Genomic DNA, 22,566 nt, shown 5'->3' with positions numbered 1-22,566 from the left:
TGCTATCGGTTTCTGATTTGGAGTAGATCAATTTGAAAATCCATATGTTCTATGCACATAGCCGGATTATAATTTACTTTCCACCTCACGAAGCAACCTTCAGACATACAGGACATTTTTACAGATTCAGCATTTAAATTGCTTTGTTTAGCTCTTAAAATGTCCATGTCACAAAGCAGCCTGCAAATTCATGCATTTATGCATAAATTGATAGCGCTCCACGCCAGTCTTCCCCGAGTAGTATTTAGAAATGTATTGATCACATTACCATTACCCTTCACTCTTGTAACAGTCCCTCCTTGTTTTCTTTAAAGGGAAACAGTTCTGCTCTCATCACCAATAGAATTGATCAGAGCAGCTCCAACATCTTCCACAGTGTCCTGGTCATCAAGCAGCTGAAGGACACTGACAGGGGCGTGTACTCCTGCAATGTGCAGAGCGGCCCTTCCACCAGAGACACAAACACCACCCTCGTTATTTATGGTGCGGGAATAAACTGATATGCTTGTCTTGAAACAGACCTGTTTTTATCTTTCCATTTTTTACCCATGAAAATTAGTTAAACTTAGAAAAAAACATGTAGGAAGGAATTAATTAGATTAGAAAGACGCCAGGATAAAATCTTCTCAGTGTTCTTTCAGAATCATGAGCAAGCCTTCAGTGAAATCTCGCTGTGCTTTATGGGTTACCCGCAGACCAATGTACAGTATGTGTCTTTATTTACTGACGAGTTTAGTGGAAAGCTGTGTGATAAATGTGCAGGGAATCTGACACGCTGTGGTGCACACTGTATACATATCTATTACATGGGGTTGCATAACATCTATAAACATGTTATTAAGTATGCTAAGAACTATTATAGATTATGGTTAGAAAAAATAACAATGTAACTTTTTTGATTTTTTTTTGCGAGAATGTATTATAAGAACAGACATAACAACGGCCTCTAAATGAAAGTGATTCCCATATTATTATGAAAGTGTTTCTCATATTGTAATGAAAGTGTTTCTCATATTGTAATGAAAGTGTTTCTCATATTGTAATGAAAGTGTTTCTCATATTGTAATGAATGTGTTTCTCATATTGTAATGAAAGTGTTTCTCATATTGTAATGAATGTGTTTCTCATATTGTAAAGTGTTTCCCATATTGTAACGTATCCAACATGTTTTGTTTCCTTACTCAGACAAACCCTTCATCAGTGTGAAATACAGACACAGGCCTACAGTGGAGGTGGCTGCTGGTCAGGACTCCTTCAGGCTCTCCATGAAAGTGAAAGCATTCCCCTCCCCGGAGGTTGTGTGGTATGAGACTCGTTTACTGTACACACCACATGGGAGTCACTGTCATTAACCATGTGCTGTACACACCACATGGGAGTCACTGTCATTAACCATGTACTGTACAAACCACATGGGAGACACTGTCATTAACCATGTACTGTACTAACCACATGGGAGTCACTGTCATTAACCATGTACTGTACAAACCACATGGGAGTCACTGTCATTAACCATGTACTGTACTAACCACATGGGAGTCACTGTCATTAATGAACCATGCTCAATCATGTACTGTACAAACCACATGGGAGTCACTGTCATTAACCATGTACTGTACAGACCACATGGGAGTCACTGTCATTAACCATGTACTGTACAGACCACACTGTCGTTAATGAACCATGCTCATGTATTATCTGTGTTATAGTATCTGTATGTAGAACCAGCCTATCAAGATAACTTAAAGCCACAGATTTTATTCAATATTTATTACCATCCATGTGAAGTTGTAATAGGAGTAAATTACATTTACAGATACATAGTGCTGTGGTACCAAAAAAAAAACCATTTATACAGATCAACTACAGTGTTACAGATACAACTCTACTAGTATAGATATATTTTATGCTATGATGTATAAAATATTGAAAGATGTTCTAGCTGAAACATTTCTCTACATCTCTGAGCACCACGCTGTAGGAAGAGTTTTAAAGCGGCTGTTGTTTCCTACAGGCTTAAAGATGGAATGATTGCTGCTGAGAAGTGCGCTCGCTACAAGATTGACGGATACACCTTAATCATCAGAGACGTGTCTGAAGAAGACGCTGGGAGTTACACCCTAAAGCTGGGGATCCAGCAGCACAATCTGTACAGGAACCTGACTGTCTCCCTGGTTGTTAATGGTAAGTAGAGCCTCTGCCCAGCCTAAGCCTTACAGTGATGAACTGTATTGTGATGTTCGTCATTCAAAATGAATGCCACATTCCCACCTTCCACTGGTACTGACTTGAAAGCGGTTTCAAATCAGACTTGTGCGTTTCCATCGGATTGGGATCGAATCGATTTCCATTGGGACTCAAGTCAGCCCAAGTTAGGTTCGCAGGCTGAAAGAACTTGATCTCTTCAACTCATGGAAGCTACTCAATGAGAGTCTGATGTGAAAGGACGCAGGAGCTGCAGAACAAATAATATGTAGACTGTGAATCTATCATACTGTCAGGGAAGAATTGGAGGCTGGCAAATTAATTTGTTAATAGCAACCACACACAAAAAAAGAGACACAAACAGGTTTCTTGGATTGTGGATTGCAGACTGCAGATGAAGCTGGCTGCAGTCCCACTTGGATATTGGAGTGTGATTGGATTAATGGTGCAGGTGGAAATGGGGCATAATTGTAGTGACTGCTCTTTGGACTGTTGCATGCAGAATGTGTTGTACCAGGCTCCACTGCGCTCCTACTGGTTCGCTTTGTGGATGTAATGCAGAGTCATCACTTCAGTGACTGCTAGAAAGAGGAAGGTGCCTTTAAATGACCTGCCACCAGAGTTTGTTGTAGTAGGAGGCAGTTTGTCTCGGATGCAAATGATTAATACCTTGTTTCCGTGCCCCACTCAACACGGGTTGAAACCCTGCTGCCCCTGATACTGCGTTTCCATGTTCACTTAGCTGACGTGCACTGGCTGCCAATCCCAGCTGCCCTGATTTTCTTTTGGACCCTTTCCCAAGGTGGGATGGGTGGAAGTACGTCACAACACTGACCTATCAAGTGATGAGTGGCCGTAAACATTTAATCTAAATCCAGGGTGAGCATGTTTCTCCATGCTTCAATATTCTCGTGGGGTTTTTTATAACAAAAAGTATTGTTAGAAATGTCAGAAGCAGGGGGCTCCGGAGTGGCACAGCCAGTAGAGGCACTCCGCCCGGAGTGCAGTATGCACCCTATAGCTTGGAGATTGCCGAATCGAATCCAGGCTATTCCACTACTGACCGTGGAGTTCCCAGGGGGTGACGCTCAATTGGCCAAGCACTGCCCGGGCGGGGAGGGCTTAGGTCATCTGGGGAATCCTTGGCTCACCGTACGTCAGCGACCTCTGTGGCTGGCCGGGCGCCTGCAGGCCTGCCTGAGTTCAATTCAGAACTGCGTGGGCCTCCGATGCTGCAGTTCTGTAATGGCTTCATGGCGGGCTTGCAGTGCGGAAAAAAGCAAATGGCTGACGGCACACGTTTTGGAGGATGCGGGGGTTGCAGAGGTGAGCCGGGTTGAATAATTGGGTATTCCAAATTTGGAGAAAATCGAGGGTAAAATAATTGGAGATTCCAAATTTAAAAAGAAAAAAAAGAAGAAATCTCGGAAGCAAAGCAATGGCATCTATCCTTTCAGTTTTGTAAACAAATTAATGTTAGCCGCAAGGCTTGCTGGGAAAGAACCGCCAACATCTGTCGAAAACTCGCAATGCATGGAAACTAAGTCGTATCACTCAACTCGGGTAGGCTAGCAATGGGGGTTCAGTAGTAATGCGGGAGAACCCAGATTAGCTCGGATTGGCGGTCAATTGGCGGAAACGAGATATAAGAGACAGGATATCCTGGATTCAAATGTAAGCTCAGCCAATGACTCCCAACCCACTCCTCCACAGCTAGGTAGAAGCAGGACCTCGCTGCTCTAGAATCCATATGAACCCACTTAATTACTATGTCAGCAGTGCTGGTTTTTTATATTGTATGGTATGTGTGCTTCACATTGCAGTGAAGCCCCAGATTGGTGAAAAGGCCGTGTCCTATCAAGACCCTGGCACCTACCCTGTGGGCAGCAAGCAAGCACTGATCTGCACTTCCCATGGCTTTCCACTGCCCAGAATCCAGTGGCTGTGGCACCCGTGCGCTCGGAATAACACGAAGGGACTGTAAGTGCTCTAACTTTGCTGCTCATGTTCCTATTGTTGCCTGGGGTTTTACCACATGACGGCTTTGATGATGCCGTGACTTTGCTGTTCAGAAGAATCCAGTTCAAGTGTAATATTTTTGGCGTCTGTTCTTTTGCTGCTGTCCACGGCGCTTTTGCTAGTGCAGTTGCGAATACGCCCCAGCAAAGAAGTTCCTAAATTGGCAAATCTGAATATCTCTGTGTTTCTACAACAAGAATCCGGGTGTAGAAGAAGAATGCAGAAAAGACGAAACTAAACTGGGAGCTGGACTCTTACAATGCTAGTGTTTTTTTTTTCTCTCCGCAATCTGAAGACAAATATGAGAGCTGGATTTCTTACATGTTTCAGCGAATAGCATTTCTATTACTTTCGGACGCATGTGTACGTGTGTGTACGTGTGGGTACGTGTGTGTGTATGTGTGTGTATGAGCGTATGTGTGTTGCAGTGGCTGGGGAATTTATCAGCATTTCTTATGGATCGCTAGAAGTCCATTCTTGTTCCAGATTTTGTAGAATGTGCTTTTAGCTATGACACTGTGGAGTTATTCATTGTGGTAACAGCTTTCAACCTCACAGACTCATACGAAAAAGCATTCCATTGCACACAGCTCAAAACACTGGCCTCTGTTGTGCAGATGGGGGAAATACTACAGTAGCATTACATTTTAGACATATCTAAGCACTGTAGGGCTCTGAGTCCTCTCATAAACTTGAAACAAGGGTTTCTGGATGAGTGTTATCCAAAATCTAAATATATGTACTCCAAATCATTATTATTATTATTTCTGAAAGGAAATTAAGAAACAGTTTACAAGACCCTAAATTAAATATTCTAGTTGTTCATTGTAGTAACTTTCTTCAAAAAGGAAAACGTGCGACTGATGAATCAGAGTAAAGAGCTTCCAGCCCCTAAATTTAGGGGGAAACAATTGCATACTCATGGTGTTGTTACAGTAAATCACGTGCCAAATGTTTATTTTCTCATGGGAAATAACCCACTGTGTTCATTTAAAAAATGCAAAACTCTGACTCATAGCTGACACAGCGCAGCAGGCTTTTAGAAACTTTTAATGAAGCCGGAAAGCAAGTCATTGAAATACGGTCTGTATACTAGTTACTTTAATGGCTGCACACGCTCATGCAGCCAGACACACACACACACACACACGTACAGTACAATGATATAAAGACAAAAAGATGTGACAGAACACTGGTGCGGCTCCACACTCCTAGACTCATTACTGGGAGAGCCATCAATAAATAGCCTTCTTGAATGAATTCCGCTACGACAGCGGAAACCCATTGCCTAAGTACAACCGTAGCACCTGTCATGTTGCTGTCCCCCTGACTTAAACAAACAGCTACAGTAACCCAAACGAAAGACAACGAATGGGCCATCCAGCACTTGAACACTAAAGCCATGTAATCTCATTCACATTGCCGTCCAACAGGGGACCCAGCTGTCCTAGCAGCACAGTTAACACTAGCCTGCATTTCTCAATTGCGCATGCAACCTTAAGGCTTCTTTTAGCGCCGTTGTTTGTAGCGCTCAAGCTGCTGTAGCCTGACAGTGTGCTGAGGAGCAGGGGAGAGAGCTGCTGGATAGATTGAGGACAGTCAAAAGCAATGGCTGATGATGATGGCCTTGTAGCGAGCAGGCCATGGGAGTTTTCTTATCTCACTCAGGCAGGAGGTGCTGGGAGCTTCCTGTGCGAAATCAGAGCATATGCCGCTTTCCTCTTGTTGTTTGACTTCCTCCCCCACATAAGAAAGTTCCCAGCGCTACGATTGTCTGCTGGTCTTCAAACGTGGCACAATCTACTTCCTTGAGTGCTTGATCTATTCTTGAGACCCCAGCTCTACCCCCTCCTCAGAATCAACGATGCTCGCTCACAGGCACAGCGTATTATTATTCATATTATTTCAAGGCTGAACTTTGTGTGACAGCCATGGCCTTTCGGATGACCCTGCAGAAGCGAGTATTCTGAGTGCTGTACCAGCCACAGCGGGTTAACAGTCAGCCCGGATTTCTCAAGAGGGGGAAGCAGTCCTGAGGCGAGCCTGATTTTCTAATCGTTATACAAATTCCACGGTGTCAGCGAGGATGAAGACAAATTAGATCCCTCGCTCCTGAGCGCTGAAATCAGAAGGAGGATGCTCAGACTTGGACATGTCATTTCCATCTTATCTTTAAGCCAGTGTTTTTTTTCTCCATCCTTTTATGAATTAAAGTGATGTTGACCTGCATGTTTAGGTGAATAGATGAGACACACCGGGCTTTATTCTCCAAGCTACATACTCTAGCAGTGTTTCTGAAGGAAAAAAAGCAATTGTAAAACTAGTAAAGAATAACTAGCTAGAAGCCCCTAAAACTAAATTTGGATTGGTTTATTTTTTATTGGGTGTGTATTTCCTTTCTGAAAATATTGCACTAATGAAGATTTGGAGTAAACAGCTTTGGGAATCTCACCCACAGTTACAATACAGCAGTTATTTGAATATGTATTTTGTGTAGTTTTATTCTGCTTGTTTCTTGGTACTCCTTGTTCATTTTGTCAAATTACATTTATTTTTTAAGATGCTTTACAGACCCTCATTTTGAATGTTGGTGCTTTGATTTCCAATTAACTTGTTTAATATGATCGACCAGTTGTACTTTTACCAAGTGTGGATAATTGTGAAAACAATAACTTCATTTCTAGTGGATGTAAACACTTAGACCAACAAATAAAACGTATTACAGTTAAAGAACATCGGACACAATTTATCTTCACTCCAAAATGCACTTTGCACCATTTTTTCTATATGCTCTATATAACAAACTGACATTTAATTGAGGGACTCAAAACAATGCCTAAGTAGATTGTGATGATTTCTATAACATCAGCAGTTTGATTTTCTGCATTTGGTGTCCAGACCTTGATAAATCTGGCCCAGTGTGTGTTTTTTCCAAATGACTCATTGCTTGCTGTTAATTCATTGTGCAGTCTGTTTTCTCATTGCCAGGCTGTTTAACTTAATGCTTTATATCTCAGATAAGAAGATGCTGTGTATCAGTAGCTAGCACAGCTATTGATTAGGGGTGGAGCGATACATTATGTATCATGAGAAGCAGGCCAAGATACGATATGAATCACGATGCATGCAATTATCCTCATGGGCTAATGCATAATAAGATCAAATGATCATTTGAAGATGGGCTATTTTATTAAAAGACAAACAATGAATGAGATGGAGAGAATAAGTATTCATATCAACTATAAAACACACTTATTCTTCATTCAAAAACCGCTCGGTGAACTACAGTGAGCAATGCTGGGCTTTCAGTCTTGTATCCCAACACAAACGATACATATCTCTATTACAATCCGATATGTCATGTAAAGAAAGGATCACGATTCGTCGATACACAATGAATCGTTACACCCCGAGTATTGATTTCACTGTGTATTGTTTAAGCTGTTTGCTATACGTCATTGTCAGTGTTGCCTTCATGAAGGCATGCTTTGAGCTGTCTCTGAGCTGCTTACAGAAATCCTCAGCGATACCTGCATTAGCGTATTCTTTTTCTCTAATTTAATACCGCTCTGAAACACTCTTTGGTCTTTGCCTACAGTTTGAGGAATGCACTCTTTAAAATATTGTTTGCATTGTAGTGTAATTCTAATGTATTGTTTTTGCCTGTTTGAATGATTGAGTGTGTATACAGTATGTTGCCAACCCTTGGACCTCCTTAAACAAAAAAAAGAAAAAAGATGTAGCAAGTATAAGGGTCAAAGCCAGTCATTTTTTAATATATTAATTTTATAAAGATGTCTTAATTGATAATATATGAGTCCGGTATTTAATACGAATTGTCATACTTATTGACTAAAGTTTATGTAGGAATTGGTTTATTGTCAATTCTGATTCTGATTATTTAGTTTTGTATTTAAGATGAACAGTTGTGTTACTGTGTAGTCTAATCATGTCTTACTGTTTCTAACGATGGCGTTCTGAAATTGAACTATTAAAAAAACAAACTTTTGCACTGATTCTCACCGTGTTGTTTCTTTTTTCTGGTGCTCTTTCAGAAGTGAACCTGCAGGGCATGCATTTCTTGATTGCTGGTAACACTTCACACAAAGCCTCTCTTAATCACACAGTAAAAACACTGTGGTGTGCCCTTACAGCACTATTACAACATGAAGATAGGCAGTGTGGATTTCACAGGAATGCTAAACCCATTTATATCCATGTCATAACTCTGAGTAGCTTAATTAACTCATTTTAAGTCAAGAAGATTAGGTAGCAGGAAGTGACAACATTTGAGGCCTTCCTAAGTGTAAACGGTAACATTTTACATGTCTCTAATTACTATGTATTTACATAGTAGTTACTTAGTTAATACACGTGCACATACACTAGCGGGGTCCCACAAAGCTCTTGTGCTAAATCTTAATTAACACAGGTTAGGAAAGGAAAAACCCAAGTGAAATGACCTAACCACAAAATACATCATTTAACTTAGCGGCTTGGCTAAAAGCTGAGGGAACACAAAGCCACCTTTTCAGGAACAGTGGCTTGAAACCTGGTTCCAGGAGACCTAGTTTGAGACAACTTTGCTGTCAAACCCCAAGTCTCCCCTGGTGTGCCATGCAGTGGCCTGAAACCTAGTCTCCTGAAACCTGAAAAGTTCCAAGCCACAAGGAATGGTGCCAATGATGATTTGGACTAACTGTCTTTGAGAATCTAGCCCTCTGTCATTCTGTATTCTGTATTCTGCATCACAGCAAAACACTGTTTAGCACAATTACACAAATCATGACTCATGAATGAATTTTTCAACTCAACTCAAAAGCTTTCGCCCAGAGAAAGAGAATATAATATCTCTTCTTAGCATGACAGTGGATCCAGATACTCCCTCCTGCAGCACTGGTTGTGTCTCCTGTCCCCACGGTGCACCACTCATTTCAATCAGAGAGATGGCATTGTTGCAGGAGGGAGCATGAACAGGATACACTGCGATGCTCAGAAGAGAAATGAAATGCTTTTCCAACTCTGAAGGTTCCTTTATAACCAACTGAGTGGTCTAGATAGCTGAATATCCACCACAATGTCAAACCTTTGTAACGTTTCTGTAAAGCAAAAAGTAATATCAACTTAACCAGCATATTACAGAATCTAAATCTATAACAGAGCTTCCACAGTCAAAGATTGGACAAACACAGAGAGAGAGAGAGAGAGGGAGAGAGAGAGAGAGAGAGAGAGAGAGAGAGAGAGAGAGAGAGAGAGAGAGAGAGAGAGAGAGAGAGAGAGAGAGCACGATGTGAGGTTTATAGGAGGGTTTTGTCTGCACCCTTACGGTAAACACGGATGACTCAATACAAATCCCAGCGTTTCAAAGCTCTCCCATCCCCAGCTTCACACAGCATTGCATGTCCTGTCGAGAAGGATTTCCCTGCTCTCACCAGAGGTGTAACCAAAATACATGAGCTTTTCCTGGGCTGCGGCTGAGAACCGACTGAACACAGTTGTTTAGGCTGTGAGCCTGTGCTTCTCTAAATAAGCCAGCCGCAGTGTAAATAAGCAATGAGTATCACTGTGAACTTAGAGAGTCCCAACAAGAAGCGCCGTGCATTAAATAACCAGTGGTGTCAGGGCATGGGTCTTGTGATAATAACCAGTGTGGTAGACTGCAGTGTCAGGACAAGGGTCTTGTGATAATAACCAGCGTGGTAGACTGCAGTGTCAGGGCATGGGTCTTGTGATAATAACCAGCATGGTAGACTGCAGTGTCAGGGCAAGGGTCTTGTGATAATAACCAGCGTGGTAGACTGCAGTGTCAGGGCATGGGTCTTGTGATAATAACCAGCATGGTAGACTGCAGTGTCAGGGCAAGGGTCTTGTGATAATAACCAGCGTGGTAGACTGCAGTGTCAGGGCATGGGTCTTGTGATAATAACCAGCGTGGTAGACTGCAGTGTCAGGGCATGGGTCTTGTGATAATAACCAGCGTGGTAGACTGCAGTGTCAGGGCAAGGGTCTTGTGATAATAACCAGCGTGGTAGACTGCAGTGTCAGGGCAAGGGTCTTGTGATAATAACCAGCGTGGTAGACTGCAGTGTCAGGGCATGGGTCTTGTGATAATAACCAGCATGGTAGACTGCAGTGTCAGGGCAAGGGTCTTGTGATAATAACCAGCGTGGTAGACTGCAGTGTCAGGGCAAGGGTCTTGTGATAATAACCAGCGTGGTAGACTGCAGTTTCAGGGCAAGGGTCTTGTGATAATAACCAGCATGGTAGACTGCAGTTTCAGGGCAAGGGTCTTGTGATAATAACCAGCGTGGTAGACTGCAGTGTCAGGGCAAGGGTCTTGTGATAATAACCAGCATGGTAGACTGCAGTGTCAGGGCAAGGGTCTTGTGATAATAACCAGCATGGTAGACTGCAGTGTCAGGGCAAGGGTCTTGTCTAAACTAGAGTCTACTATTCAGCACCTTGGGCAGCATTGCTCATAAAGCCCAGGGATGTAACGTGCACAGTTTGCAATGCAAGCATCACTCAGCTGCCTTCTGATACACTCAAAACTTACACTTGTAATGAACACGGTAAAAGAACGACAAAGAGAATGACAGCGTTTGGAAAGTTATGGGCTGTATCCAATTGTTGCCAATAAAAAAAAAATACAAAAAAATAACATACATAGATCCTGTATAAATTAGATTGAATCCACCTTTAAAAGCAATTGGTACTAGTGGGAGTGTGCTTATTACATTGAAGGGAGCCATTTTGCCACACGGTCCCCACTAAGTTGAAAGTAGAGTGTTAAATTCTTGAACTGTATTCTTTAAAAAAACAAACAAAACAAAACAAAAAAAAACAGCTGGGGCTTGCTTTTGGAATGCGATTCCTCAAGTGTTAGAGATGCAGATTCAGTGAGTGTTTTCAAATCTATAGATAGGGATAACTTTATTTCAGGATGTTTCTGACCTTTCTTTCTTTTTACACAGCTGAAGAAGGGCTGTTATTTGAAACGTCGTGAAATGCATTCTTTAATCATTTAAACCTTTTGTGTACAGCATTCCCCCTTCCCCCAAAAAATGTGCATGTGTGTGTATGTATGTATATATATAGATAGATAGATAGATAGATAGATAGATAGATAGATAGATAGATAGATAGATAGATAGATAGATTATGTATATATATAGATAGATAGATAGATAGAGAGATAGATAGATAGATAGATAGATAGATAGATAGATAGATTATATATATATATATATATATTCTTTTTATATAAAGTGCTCTGTGGTGCCTACATGAAGGGCACTATATAAATGTTAAATTGAATTGTATTGTATTGTATTGTGTTGTATTGCATCATGTTTCTTTCTTGACACTCTCAGGAACCAGCTGTATGTTTCATATTGTTCCATGTGTTTTTCACTACGTGACCACATCTGCATTAAAACAATTTAATTATGTTTCTTTTCTTTTTTCTTTTTCGCATCCTCTATTCTCCAAAGCTGCAAACTGCCACCTTCCACCAAGAGAACCCTTCTGCCAGTGCCTCCGAACTACAACCACACCGGCAACAGGATTCTGAGCATCACTGAGAGGACAGAGGTGTTTGAAGGGAAGAACAAGGTGCGTGTGACACACAACCAACACACCTACCCGTCCTCACTCCTTTAGTGTGCTCAGCCAGTGAGAGGTTCCAACATCACTGTGTCAACCAATCTGAGCGAGCGTCTTAACCACTGTGCAAAAGAGCCGGACTCGTCTGCATTCGTGGTTTTAAGAGCTTTTAATCTCATCTCACCGACAGGGGACAGAATCCGCATCACACAACACTGCCCTTTACACATGCAACCTTTATGTAATGTGTATTTTCACAAAAAAAGGATAACAGGATTTGATTGGTTTTTCTGTTACAATTAGAATGTAGCTGCCACTACTGCAATAAGTTGGCCTGTTGGTCGGCTATAGTCAAAGCAAGGCAGCCAATGAGCAGCCCCCCCTCGAGGCAAAACCTGGAAGGGGCGGAGACACAGAACGAGGTGACATAGAGCAGAGTGTCAGGTACGAATAATTAGCATGTGGTGTTCTCTGATTGGCTGCAAGATCTCTGAGTTCCCTTCCAGAAACAGCAATAAGCCATCATTTGCTATGAATTGAGATTTGTGAAAGAGTGCACGTCGTGCCCCGGCAATGACAGTATTTGCGCAAACCTGATCTTATGATCAAGGCAACAAGGAAACGAGCGTTCATTTATTTCTTTGATGATAAACTGATTAATCAAGTGTTGCAACAACACTTCCTTAAACGTCTGTCTGAATCAGCAATGATCTGTGATTGATCTGATTAGAATACATATCTAAAATCAAGATATTATTATTATTATTATTATTATGATATGAAGCTTTCCCAGAGAATTAGGTGCCCACACCCCCCCAGGAACGTTGCTGTCGTCACCTTTGATTCAGCTGGTCTAAAGAAAGGCGTTGTTCAACACAAGCGCTGCTCAAGAGTTCTGTTTATACCAAAGTTATGAAAACCAACAGCATATTTGTATCTAAATAATGTCAAATGCCAGGGCAGGGCTGTTTGTATTACTGGAATTGAATCACTGACTAATCTCCTTGCTGCATTTCAAGCAGTATACCGGTAAAACAATGTGCTTATCCAGACTACATTTGAATTGAGATCAAGTATTTAAAATGTTGCTAGTGTAACGCGCTGTGTGACACACTGCTGTTACACATTCTGTCCTGGCTCATTTGCACTGTGGTTAAGATGCTCCCTTGCTGTGCGTGGGGTCGCCGGGTCATGCCCAGCCTCCGCTCTGTTACACTAGTAAGAGCTTGAATACTGTTCATGCTTATTTACTTATGTAGCGTTTTTCTTTATAAAACATAAAGAGGCTGTGTGGTCCAGTGGTTAAAGAAAAGGGTTTATAACCAGGAGTTCCCCAGTTCAAATCCCACCTCAGCCACTGACTCATTGTGTGACTCTAAGCAAGTCATTTAACCTCCTTGTGCTCCGTCTTTCGGGTGAGACGTAATTGTAAGTGACTCTGCAACTGATGCATAGTTCACACACCCTAGTCTCTGCAAGTCGCCTTGGATAAATCGTCTGCTAAATAAACAAAAAATAGTTATTTAATAATCCCTTACATGAAGTGCTCTAATTACTGTGTGTTTATAGAGTAGTTACTGAGTCAATACTGTGTACTTACACATAATTACAATGTTATTATGCATAGTTATAAGGTACTTAATGTGTAAATCTTTTTGTAGGATATATGTAAGTACACAATTGTATCAGAAAATGGTTATGGTTAAGGTTATATCATGCAAAAAGATTTACACATTGAGTACACTGTAACTATGCACAATAACATTGTAATTATGTGTAAGGACACATGTATTTATAAGTAACTACTATATAAATACACAGTATTTACAGTACCCATTATTTCTTAAAGAAAAGCCCTGGATAGGATTATTTGGGGATTTTACTAGTTTTGGTGAGGTGTGTTGTTTTAGTTTTGAAGTACACAACACAGGAGTATCAATCCATTTCATTCGGTACAGTAGCCATGACATCTCACCCTTATTTTTCTTGGACCGTATATTCAATAGCTATCTGAACATGGGTGTTGAGCTCCAGCTTTTTTGACACTCATTCAAGGCTTCAGAATGCATGAGGTATCGATTTGTGTTGTTTGGCACAGGAGACTGCTGGTCAATGTGACGGTGAACTGTTATATATATATATATATATATATATATATATATATATATATATATATAGTATCATTTCTCATTTCTGTCATTAATTAAATATTATTAAATGATTAAAGATTTGTCAAAATCCCAGTACATCTCATCCTGTGTACAGCTGTCATTCCGTGCATGGAACACACAGCACAATTCCAAAGTAAAAGAAATAAATGAAATAACACTTTTGCATGTAATAGTACTTCCTGAGTGCAATCTTCATTGTCGCGGGTTACAGTAAGTTAACACGTTATGTGTGGGTGTCTCTTGTTATAGAGGACATCGTTCTGCACGGTATCAAGAAGACATCTTATAAAATAAGAGACACTGTGTGCGCGACGAACCCGTTTCTGATCTTCCTGCTCCCTTGCACTGACCCCATACTACCCTGCTGAGTGCTCTGAGGTAGCGCAGCATGCTTTTTATGGAAGCAGTTCAGCACTATTGTATTGAGAAGTCTTGTTTTTCTGCTGGTGTATTATTGTACCGAGGAGTGATCGGTTCAGTAATACGCTACTCAGCATCATTATGCCAAACAGGAAGTCATCTGTGCACCAGCTAAATGGGCTCACACTGAAATGACTGTTTTCACTGAGTTTCCGGCACAGATGTACTGCATGCAGGATTGTAACTAAAGAAATACAAATAAAACCAAAATAAAACGAGGTAATGGGGACTAATGAGCAGTCCCGTGCTGTAAATACTAACGGGATTACTGCGGTAATTGACCTTGGTTCTAACCACTTTGCTGTGGCTTTTTTTAGCGTGAGTGATATTATCAATGGTCATACTTTTCTTCTGCTGCTCCTTCTGTGATCTGGAGCAGATATTTGAATAGATATTTCAAAGACCGTGTTATAGAAGAAAAAGTTGCTTCCTGGTCCCAAATGACTCAGATTCTGATTGGCTAGTTGCATAGGAAATGATTTGCGACCAGGAAGAAACAGTTCAATTTTTTATTTATATTGTTGTACTTCAAAAAAACTGTTAATCCTGAAAGTGGAAAAAATAAGCAAAAAAAAAAAAAACTAGAGCTCTAGTAAAAGAGCAAAGAAAGTTGATTTTAAAAACAAACTCTAACACAACATATTAGTAAATCTAAAGATGCAAAGTAGAAAATAAAATACAAGATAGAACCCCATCCAATCTAGCAGGTCACCAAGTCACCACTAGCAGTGTGTTTTCAGTACAGAATATTGTATATGCACATGGACCCCCTACAGTTCATACAGAATACTGTATATGCACACGGACCCCCTACAGTTCATACAGAATACTGTATATGCACACGGACCCCCTACAGTTCATACAGAATACTGTATATGCACACAGACCCCCTACAGTTCATACAGAATACTGTATATGCACACGGACCCCCTACAGTTCATACAGAATACTGTATATGCACATGGACCCCCTACAGTTCATACAGAATACTGTATATGCACATGGACCCCCTACAGTTCATACAGAATACTGTATATGCACATGGACCCCCTACAGTTCATAAAGAATACTGTATATGCACACGGACCCCCTACAGTTAATTTAAAACAGCTTTATTAAAATACATAAATGTTTTAGAATGGCACTGGAACTAGGATGCAGATCAAATTATTAGTATACATGCAATGTGTTCTAACAGATCTGGACAGTAATACAGTTAATGATAGTATAATATAGTGGAGCCCTGGGAGTGTTCTTCCTGTGATTTATTCCCCAGTTCACGCCTCTGTTGTGGTAAAGGTGATTCTCTGTTGGCAGTCAGCATTGCAGTTTTGTTTCCCTGCAGTCATGGAAACTCTGAGTCCCGCACGACGTGACTGTTTAGACAGATGGGTGGTGCTCAGCGGCCCGCGTCATGTCCCTGTTGTTTTTTCCACAGACGGTGGGGGTCCTGGTGCTGGCTGAGGCACAGGTTTCTGGGGTCTATCGCTGCTTGGCTACCAACAAGGTGGGGAAGGACAGAAGAAACATCCACTTTATCGTCACAGGTATATGGGTCTGTGTATTCAACTGATCCCTACTGCCCAGATACGAAGCAGCAGTATCCATTTAACTACTCATTCCTGCATTGTTAATATTTGCAGTAACACTTTACATTAAGTATCTCTAATTGCTGTGTATTTACATATGAGTTACTTAGTAAATACATGTGTACTTATACATAATTACAATGTTAATCCCGCCTGTGCTACCACCTATACCTTCAACACCAGTTTTTAGAGAGGCGATTAAAAACCTTTACTGTACTGTTGTACCATACCAGTCTTATTACATTTTGTTCCGAATTAGGAGTGGGACTGATTGGAAAAGCACCTACTGTGAGGCTCAGGGCTGATACAGCACCACTAGGCCGAACGTTCCCATAGCAACAGCTGTTTGCGGTGGAATGATCAGTGCTGGCACGCAGCGCTGCGGAGGGAGGGCGGGTGTGTTAGCTGCTACTCAGGGTGAGACAGGAACCCAACAAGCTTATCTTGCTGGTTTCCCAATGTCGCTAAATGCATTTTATTTTGAGATTCCAAGTGGTGCTTGGCAAAGATAAACACTATCTTCCATCAGGAAGCCAGGCAGCTATTTCCACAGGAAGTTTCAAATAGCTAAAGTAAATAAGACTTACATAATTCTTCCAGTCATGCATCGAACGTTGTCACTATAGGTGAAAACAAAGGCTTTAATAGTGAGGTTACTGTAGTTGTTAACAGTCTGACGTGCTAGGTGAGCCCAGTGTGCAGTTTGTGGACTTTTCTGTTTATTGTTCTTGACCTTTCATGAGATTATAAGCTTTCCTTATAAAAGGTGATGAACATTTTATAATTAAGAAACAATATGTATTTGTTTAGTATTATTTTAACAATGGCAAACTTTGTTGGAGAGAATATAGCAGGGCAATCAGATTGTTGGCTAGGCTTGCCCACTAGACCCTAGCGATCAATAATCAATGCATTGAGAAGACTAGCACAGTATTCAAAACCTATGCACTAAAAAACATGTGCAGAAACGAAATCCTTCAAAAACAATTGAAAACATGAATATAATATATTAGAAAAGGGAGTCTCAAAACTGGACACCAGGGCGAATGATCCATCAATGGATTTTAAATCGAGTCATGGCGAACAATAATCTATAAATCAATGAATTGCTGCATCTCACATTCCTTCCCTTCTGTACTTCTTCACAGAGGTGCCCAATGGGTTCAGCATTGAACTGGAGAGGGTCCCCACTGAAGGGGAAGACCTGAGACTAGCCTGCAAAGCCAACAGGTTCTTATACACCGACCTTGCCTGGACCATGGAGAGTGGGGCTGACAGCGGAGCTAGCCTGGCCCTTCCTAACAGCAGAGAGGAGGTGCAGGGGGAGTACTCAGACACCGTGCTCTTGAAGATGAGGAACGTCTCCCAAGAGCACTCTACCACCTACGTCTGCACAGCGAGACACGGGCGCACTGGGAAAGAGGTGCGCTTGGAGAAGAGGATTGACATTATAGGTGAGGACCTTCTTCACACAGAGTGCTATACATGCATGGAATAGCCTACCAGGTTACCTAGCAGGATCTAAAACAGGTTTAGCAAGCATATTCTTAAACACTGGGGTGTTATGTGTTATGAATGGATATTAACGTTATATCATCTAAATAGAATTTCAGTAGAACATCTTTTAGTTAAATTGCTGGCATTTACTGTGTAACATAGATACAAATCTAATGAGAGGGTTTGCATGCTGTACTGTACAGTACAAGAGGGGCACATCATACATGAGGTGGACGTTATATAAACAATGTACCCCAAGACTGCTCAGCCATGCATTATAGTCCAGTAATTACGGGAGACTTTACATTTCTTTAGCTGCAGTTTTTGAGGTTTATTTAAGCTTGTATACAGTATAGTGCTTATTGACTGTCCACATGTGTACAGTAGCTGTCCCAAGCATGACTTACGACTGATCTTTATAAATGAATACAAGCAAGGGAATGCCAGGAAATGGGACACAGAGGGAATTGTTAGCATATACTACAGCATCGCGGCAGACAAAAATAGCCTGGCTGTTACAGGAATGAGACTGCAGGAGTCTGGTGAACATCCCTGCACTGGGGTGCTGCGCAGACCAGCCTCCTGTTCCTGGGAAAGCAGTGCTGAGGACTTCCTGTCCTGGACCCAGAGCCTGGACCAGCTTTCACATGGGAATGGCTTTTGTGGAGCAGGGAAGAGTGAACAATGGCATTTCCATGCCATGCCAATTTTACAGAGCACTTAAAACGCTGCAAAAACAGTCCGCAAATTAGATACTGTCAGGCCGAATCAATTGTGTGAGAAGGGTTTTTGTTTTGTATTGTTTGTTTCGAACAACAATTGATTTGCAAGCGACGTATTCTTTATCTTACTACCAAGGCAGAGGCTGGATGTGATGCACCTGTTCCCCGACGGAAGAACTCCCTTTGTGGAGAATAATTCTAGCATAACGACACCTTCTCGTGCGAGAGTGTAAGGGTTTATAACCGCTGATCTCCCAGGAGGGTCCAAGCAGGCTTAAGCTATTCAATATCAGACATGCGGGCAGGCTGGTTGGGTGTTAATCCAGGCCAGAAGGCGGCAGATAGAGAGACCAGACACGGATTGCAGGCTCAAACACAGAGCACATTGATTTTAGTAGTCAAATTCTTCAGCCCATGCATAGCCTAGTTCCGTGGTAGTTCCATTTTATAACATACATGTCAGTCAGGTACTTCTATTTTTTAGTCCACTAATTAACTCACATTACGTCTCTGTATGCATCCGAGGCACATCATCTACACAGCTCTCCGCCCTCCTCGGAACCGAGAAATATTACACAGAGTGCAAGCCAGTGAAAGAGTGATATACGTTTCTTAAAGGAACAGCAACCAATTAGTTAAGGATCTTTACACAGTCTCATAACAACAGGAGATGTGAGCCACTTTATTTCACTAACTTCAGCTTTGCTGCTTCACTTGTGTTAACATTTGTATTCCTCGTTTTAAACTCTAAAATATGGAGAATTTTTTTTTAAATTAAGAACCAGTATATTCTACCAAAAATGAACAATAATAATTTAAGATATTAATGAATGCATTTGTTTTATATAGGGATGTATATACTGTAATACAGCAAGTCAATTGTTAGCAGCTGGTCACAGTTTTATAATCCCTGATGCCTGAAGAGGGCAGTCATGACACATTTACACATCGATTCAAATAAAATAAAAAGGGCACTGCCCAGATAAGCACAGGTCATGTCTGAAAGCAATTCATATCCCAGAAAACAAAAACAGAAAGCGAGGAAATGTGGGGCCATATTCACAAACCATTCACCCCCATGCTTATTGAATTGAAAACAAAGCACTGATGTTCCAGAGCTTCAGATCAATAACCCGGCTCTTCATCTGACAGCTCCTACACTATGTGCTCCTTAGTTGTTACTAAAGTTTTGTATGATTTAGCAGTTTTATTTCCGCTTCACAAACATGTTGCACAGTGGCAGATGCTTGATGAATATCTCCCGTAGTGTGCAGTGTAAATAGACAGACACGGACTCTGCACATAGCTGATGCTGACTGTTCCACGTGATGTCATTCCTTTAGCCCAGGAAGCCCCTCTCCTGCTACGGAACCTGAGTGCCCAGCAGGTGAATGTCAGCAGCTCCATCACTCTGACCTGCCTGGCTGAGGGGGTCCCAAACCCACACATCACCTGGTATAAAGACAGCCTGAAACTACAGCAGGGATCAGGTGAGGAGGACGCTCTCTCCAGCTTTCACTGAGACCATGTGGGGAAACCTCAAGTTTCTGATTGTCTGCGTCATGCGGCAGTCTTGATTATGCTGTCATTGAAGGTGAGGGATTATGCTGTCATTGAAGGTGACACTGGCTGCAGTCAGGGGGGAGTCCTCACCAATGGACCTCACTCACTCCTGACCCAGTCCTGTTTTTAAGTCCTGGGGATACTGGCAGCTATAAATAGACCAAGTTAGACTGCATATGAGTTCTACTGTACTGTAATGCATTCCATTAGAATGAGAATAGGAATAAGAAAAAGAAAAAACAGCAGCTAGATCAGCATTTATGATTTGCAGCATTAACTTTAAATGAATCATTGCCTCGATCACTTAGAAACCAGTAACAGTGCAAGTAAACCCAATCCTTGTTTTTCACCACCTTTCATATAGACTAGGGGCCAAGACCTGGGTGTGAATAAGCAATTCATATAGACAATTCAATGTGTTATAGCTAAGATTGCCTTCCACCTATCACAATGCACAGTGATTCCCAGCTACTCCTTATCACCTGTTATATAATTAAAATATCCACAAGGCACCTACTCACAATCCCAAACCGGCAGGCATGCTGTGCTGGGGCAAGGCGTGATTTGAAACTGAAATGCTTTTTCTGCTCAGGCATCATCCTGGCACCGGGTGGCAACCTGACCATCGAGCGGGTCAAAGAGGAGGACGAGGGCGTGTACAAGTGCGAGGCGACCAATCAGAAAGGGTCTGTGGAGAGCTCCGCCTACATCGCCGTCCAAGGTAACCACTGCATGCCAAGGAACAAGACCAGTTTGGCTCTGGATTAATGTTTTTTTTTCTCTTTGTGATTTACTTCTTTTTCCTTTTTACCCTGCTCCTCTCTGACTAAGCTGCTAACCAAAGTGGAGTTCTTGCTCTGGCTGGGAGAGCAGGTAAGTGTCTCATTGACTAATGCATGATTACTGTGCCTAAACCAACGTAGTGTTGTGTAATCCCAGCCTCAGCTGTGGGGCTGAGACCATGAAACAAGTTCCTTTGGTATTGTTTGATTTCTTATGGTTTTAATGGCATGGCACCAGAGTACTGTGCCTAATTTTTTTGGTCATATCATATTATTGAATTGTGGTTTGTCACACTTGAGAATTATTGTATTTCTTGTTCTTATTGTATGACTTATATTGTAACACTTGAATGTATTTGTATTTGCTTGCGATTGTAAGTCGCCCTGGATAAGGGCGTCTGCTAAGAAATAAATAATAATAATAATGAGTAGAGGAAGTCTAAATCTGCAAGAAAATATACAAAGAAACTGCAGACATTTTAATTAGGTATCTGCGGAGTGTTCTGCGAAGCATCTTATGTGTTTAGGATTTGTATTAATAATGGCTTCTAAAAATTTTAATCAAGTAAACATAATCATATCAAACAATGTATGGGTTAAGTTCTTCCAGTTTAATATAGCAAGCATGTTTGACAGTGAAATCTTTAGAAACTGTCAAACCAAAACCTCACATCACATCACATGAGACTTCTTATTGGGCCACATTCTCAAAGCCTCAACTCCAGTCATTAATTAACTCCTACTTTTTGAAGGAGACAAAACATCTGTTGATTTATAAACTGTGAAATGGATACAGCAAAGATAAAGTCATGTGTTTCTTGTTTCTGCTTAGAGCGGTATTTTACCAGGTTTGCTAACAAATGTACTTTTGTCAACCATGCTTCTGAAAAGACTCCTAACGCTTTAAACTGTGCGTCCCACAATTATGTTCAGTTCACTCAAAGATAACGCCTGTAGCTCATGTTGACATTGAGATGTCACAGGCCAGGCTGGTATTAGAGATAAGGCAGGTCTGCTGGGGGCTTCACACTGAGGTGTTGTGGTGTAATCCCTGGCTAGGGTTGTCTCAAGGTTGTCTGGTCTAGAGGCCAGCCCGACCTGTGTGGTGAGGATGAATTATCACGAGACCCACTGTCTGCTGTGAATCCAGCTGCTCAGGAAACAGGTCCCACCAGCAGACCACGTCTGACTGTAAATCTCAAAGACCAGTTCTGTGGTTATTATACCACAGGTAGAGCAGATGAACGCTAAGCGTACCATCTTGAAACTCTCGTTAGCTCGGTTAACAAACAAACAGCATTGAAATTGCTGGAGGACAGTAACCTGCAGATATGGCCAAGAGTTTTGCATCACCTAGAATTTTAGGATTGAGACAAATATGAAAATGCATACAAATCTTTTATTTAACATCATGTAATTAAAGAAACTACTAAATGATATCGCAAAAGTCTGCTGGAAGCCATAATTGTAGTACAGTATTCCATGTTGGATTTCGAAATGTCACATTTTTCAATTTTTGTAAGTATATGTAAAACTACAAAGCGGTATGTAATTCAATATGTTAACGTATCATTATTCAGCAGGTTTCATCCGAATTTATGAAGCAGAATGTGTTCTTTCTATATAGAGGGTGATGCAAAACTTTGGATACACTGTGATTTTAATCCGAGAATGTTATACAGATGCTAATCCGTGAATGTGATTTCAAATAGGTATGGATTACTGGATACAAATGCAAGAGGCTGCCCGTTTGTGCAGTACACTGGTGTGAGTGACCATGGATCAAACATGGGGTGATTGCACAGCACAGCCCCTTTCCAAAAGCAACAAACTAGACACGGGAGCGCTGCCCTTCTTGTTTAACTTAACTTTAACTTAACTTTTTTTTGTTAGGAAGGAAACTGTCTCCCGTTTTTTATTTCCCTCGGAAAAGCGCTGAAACGTTTTCGACAGATAAAAACGCTGGGTTATTTTTGCACCAGCAACGCATGAA

The 22,566-nt window shown here is 41.4% G+C and overlaps 1 protein-coding gene across 3 annotated transcripts in view; it reads left to right on the top strand.

The window, feature by feature from the left end:
* LOC117407053 (vascular endothelial growth factor receptor 1-like) overlaps positions 1–22,566 on the top strand; it is a 59,598-nt gene that overhangs the window by 16,404 nt on the left and 20,628 nt on the right. For 2 of the 3 annotated variants that reach the window (XM_059030709.1, XM_059030708.1), the window contains exons 7-16: positions 315–483; positions 1,186–1,303; positions 2,015–2,184; positions 4,029–4,185; positions 11,718–11,838; positions 15,859–15,967; positions 17,158–17,463; positions 19,572–19,718; positions 20,384–20,512; positions 20,623–20,664. In XM_059030709.1, coding sequence (XP_058886692.1) covers positions 315–483; positions 1,186–1,303; positions 2,015–2,184; positions 4,029–4,185; positions 11,718–11,838; positions 15,859–15,967; positions 17,158–17,463; positions 19,572–19,718; positions 20,384–20,512; positions 20,623–20,664 — 1,468 coding nt within the window. The remainder of the gene's footprint in view (positions 1–314; positions 484–1,185; positions 1,304–2,014; positions 2,185–4,028; positions 4,186–11,717; positions 11,839–15,858; positions 15,968–17,157; positions 17,464–19,571; positions 19,719–20,383; positions 20,513–20,622; positions 20,665–22,566) is intronic. The other variant, XM_059030710.1, reaches the window with a different exon arrangement.

The sequence above is a fragment of the Acipenser ruthenus genome, chromosome 9 (genome assembly GCF_902713425.1).
Source record: "Acipenser ruthenus chromosome 9, fAciRut3.2 maternal haplotype, whole genome shotgun sequence".
Taxonomy (NCBI): Eukaryota; Metazoa; Chordata; class Actinopteri; order Acipenseriformes; family Acipenseridae; genus Acipenser; species Acipenser ruthenus.
Note: the sequence above shows the minus strand (reverse complement) of the source record. Positions and strands in the feature narration are given on the sequence as shown.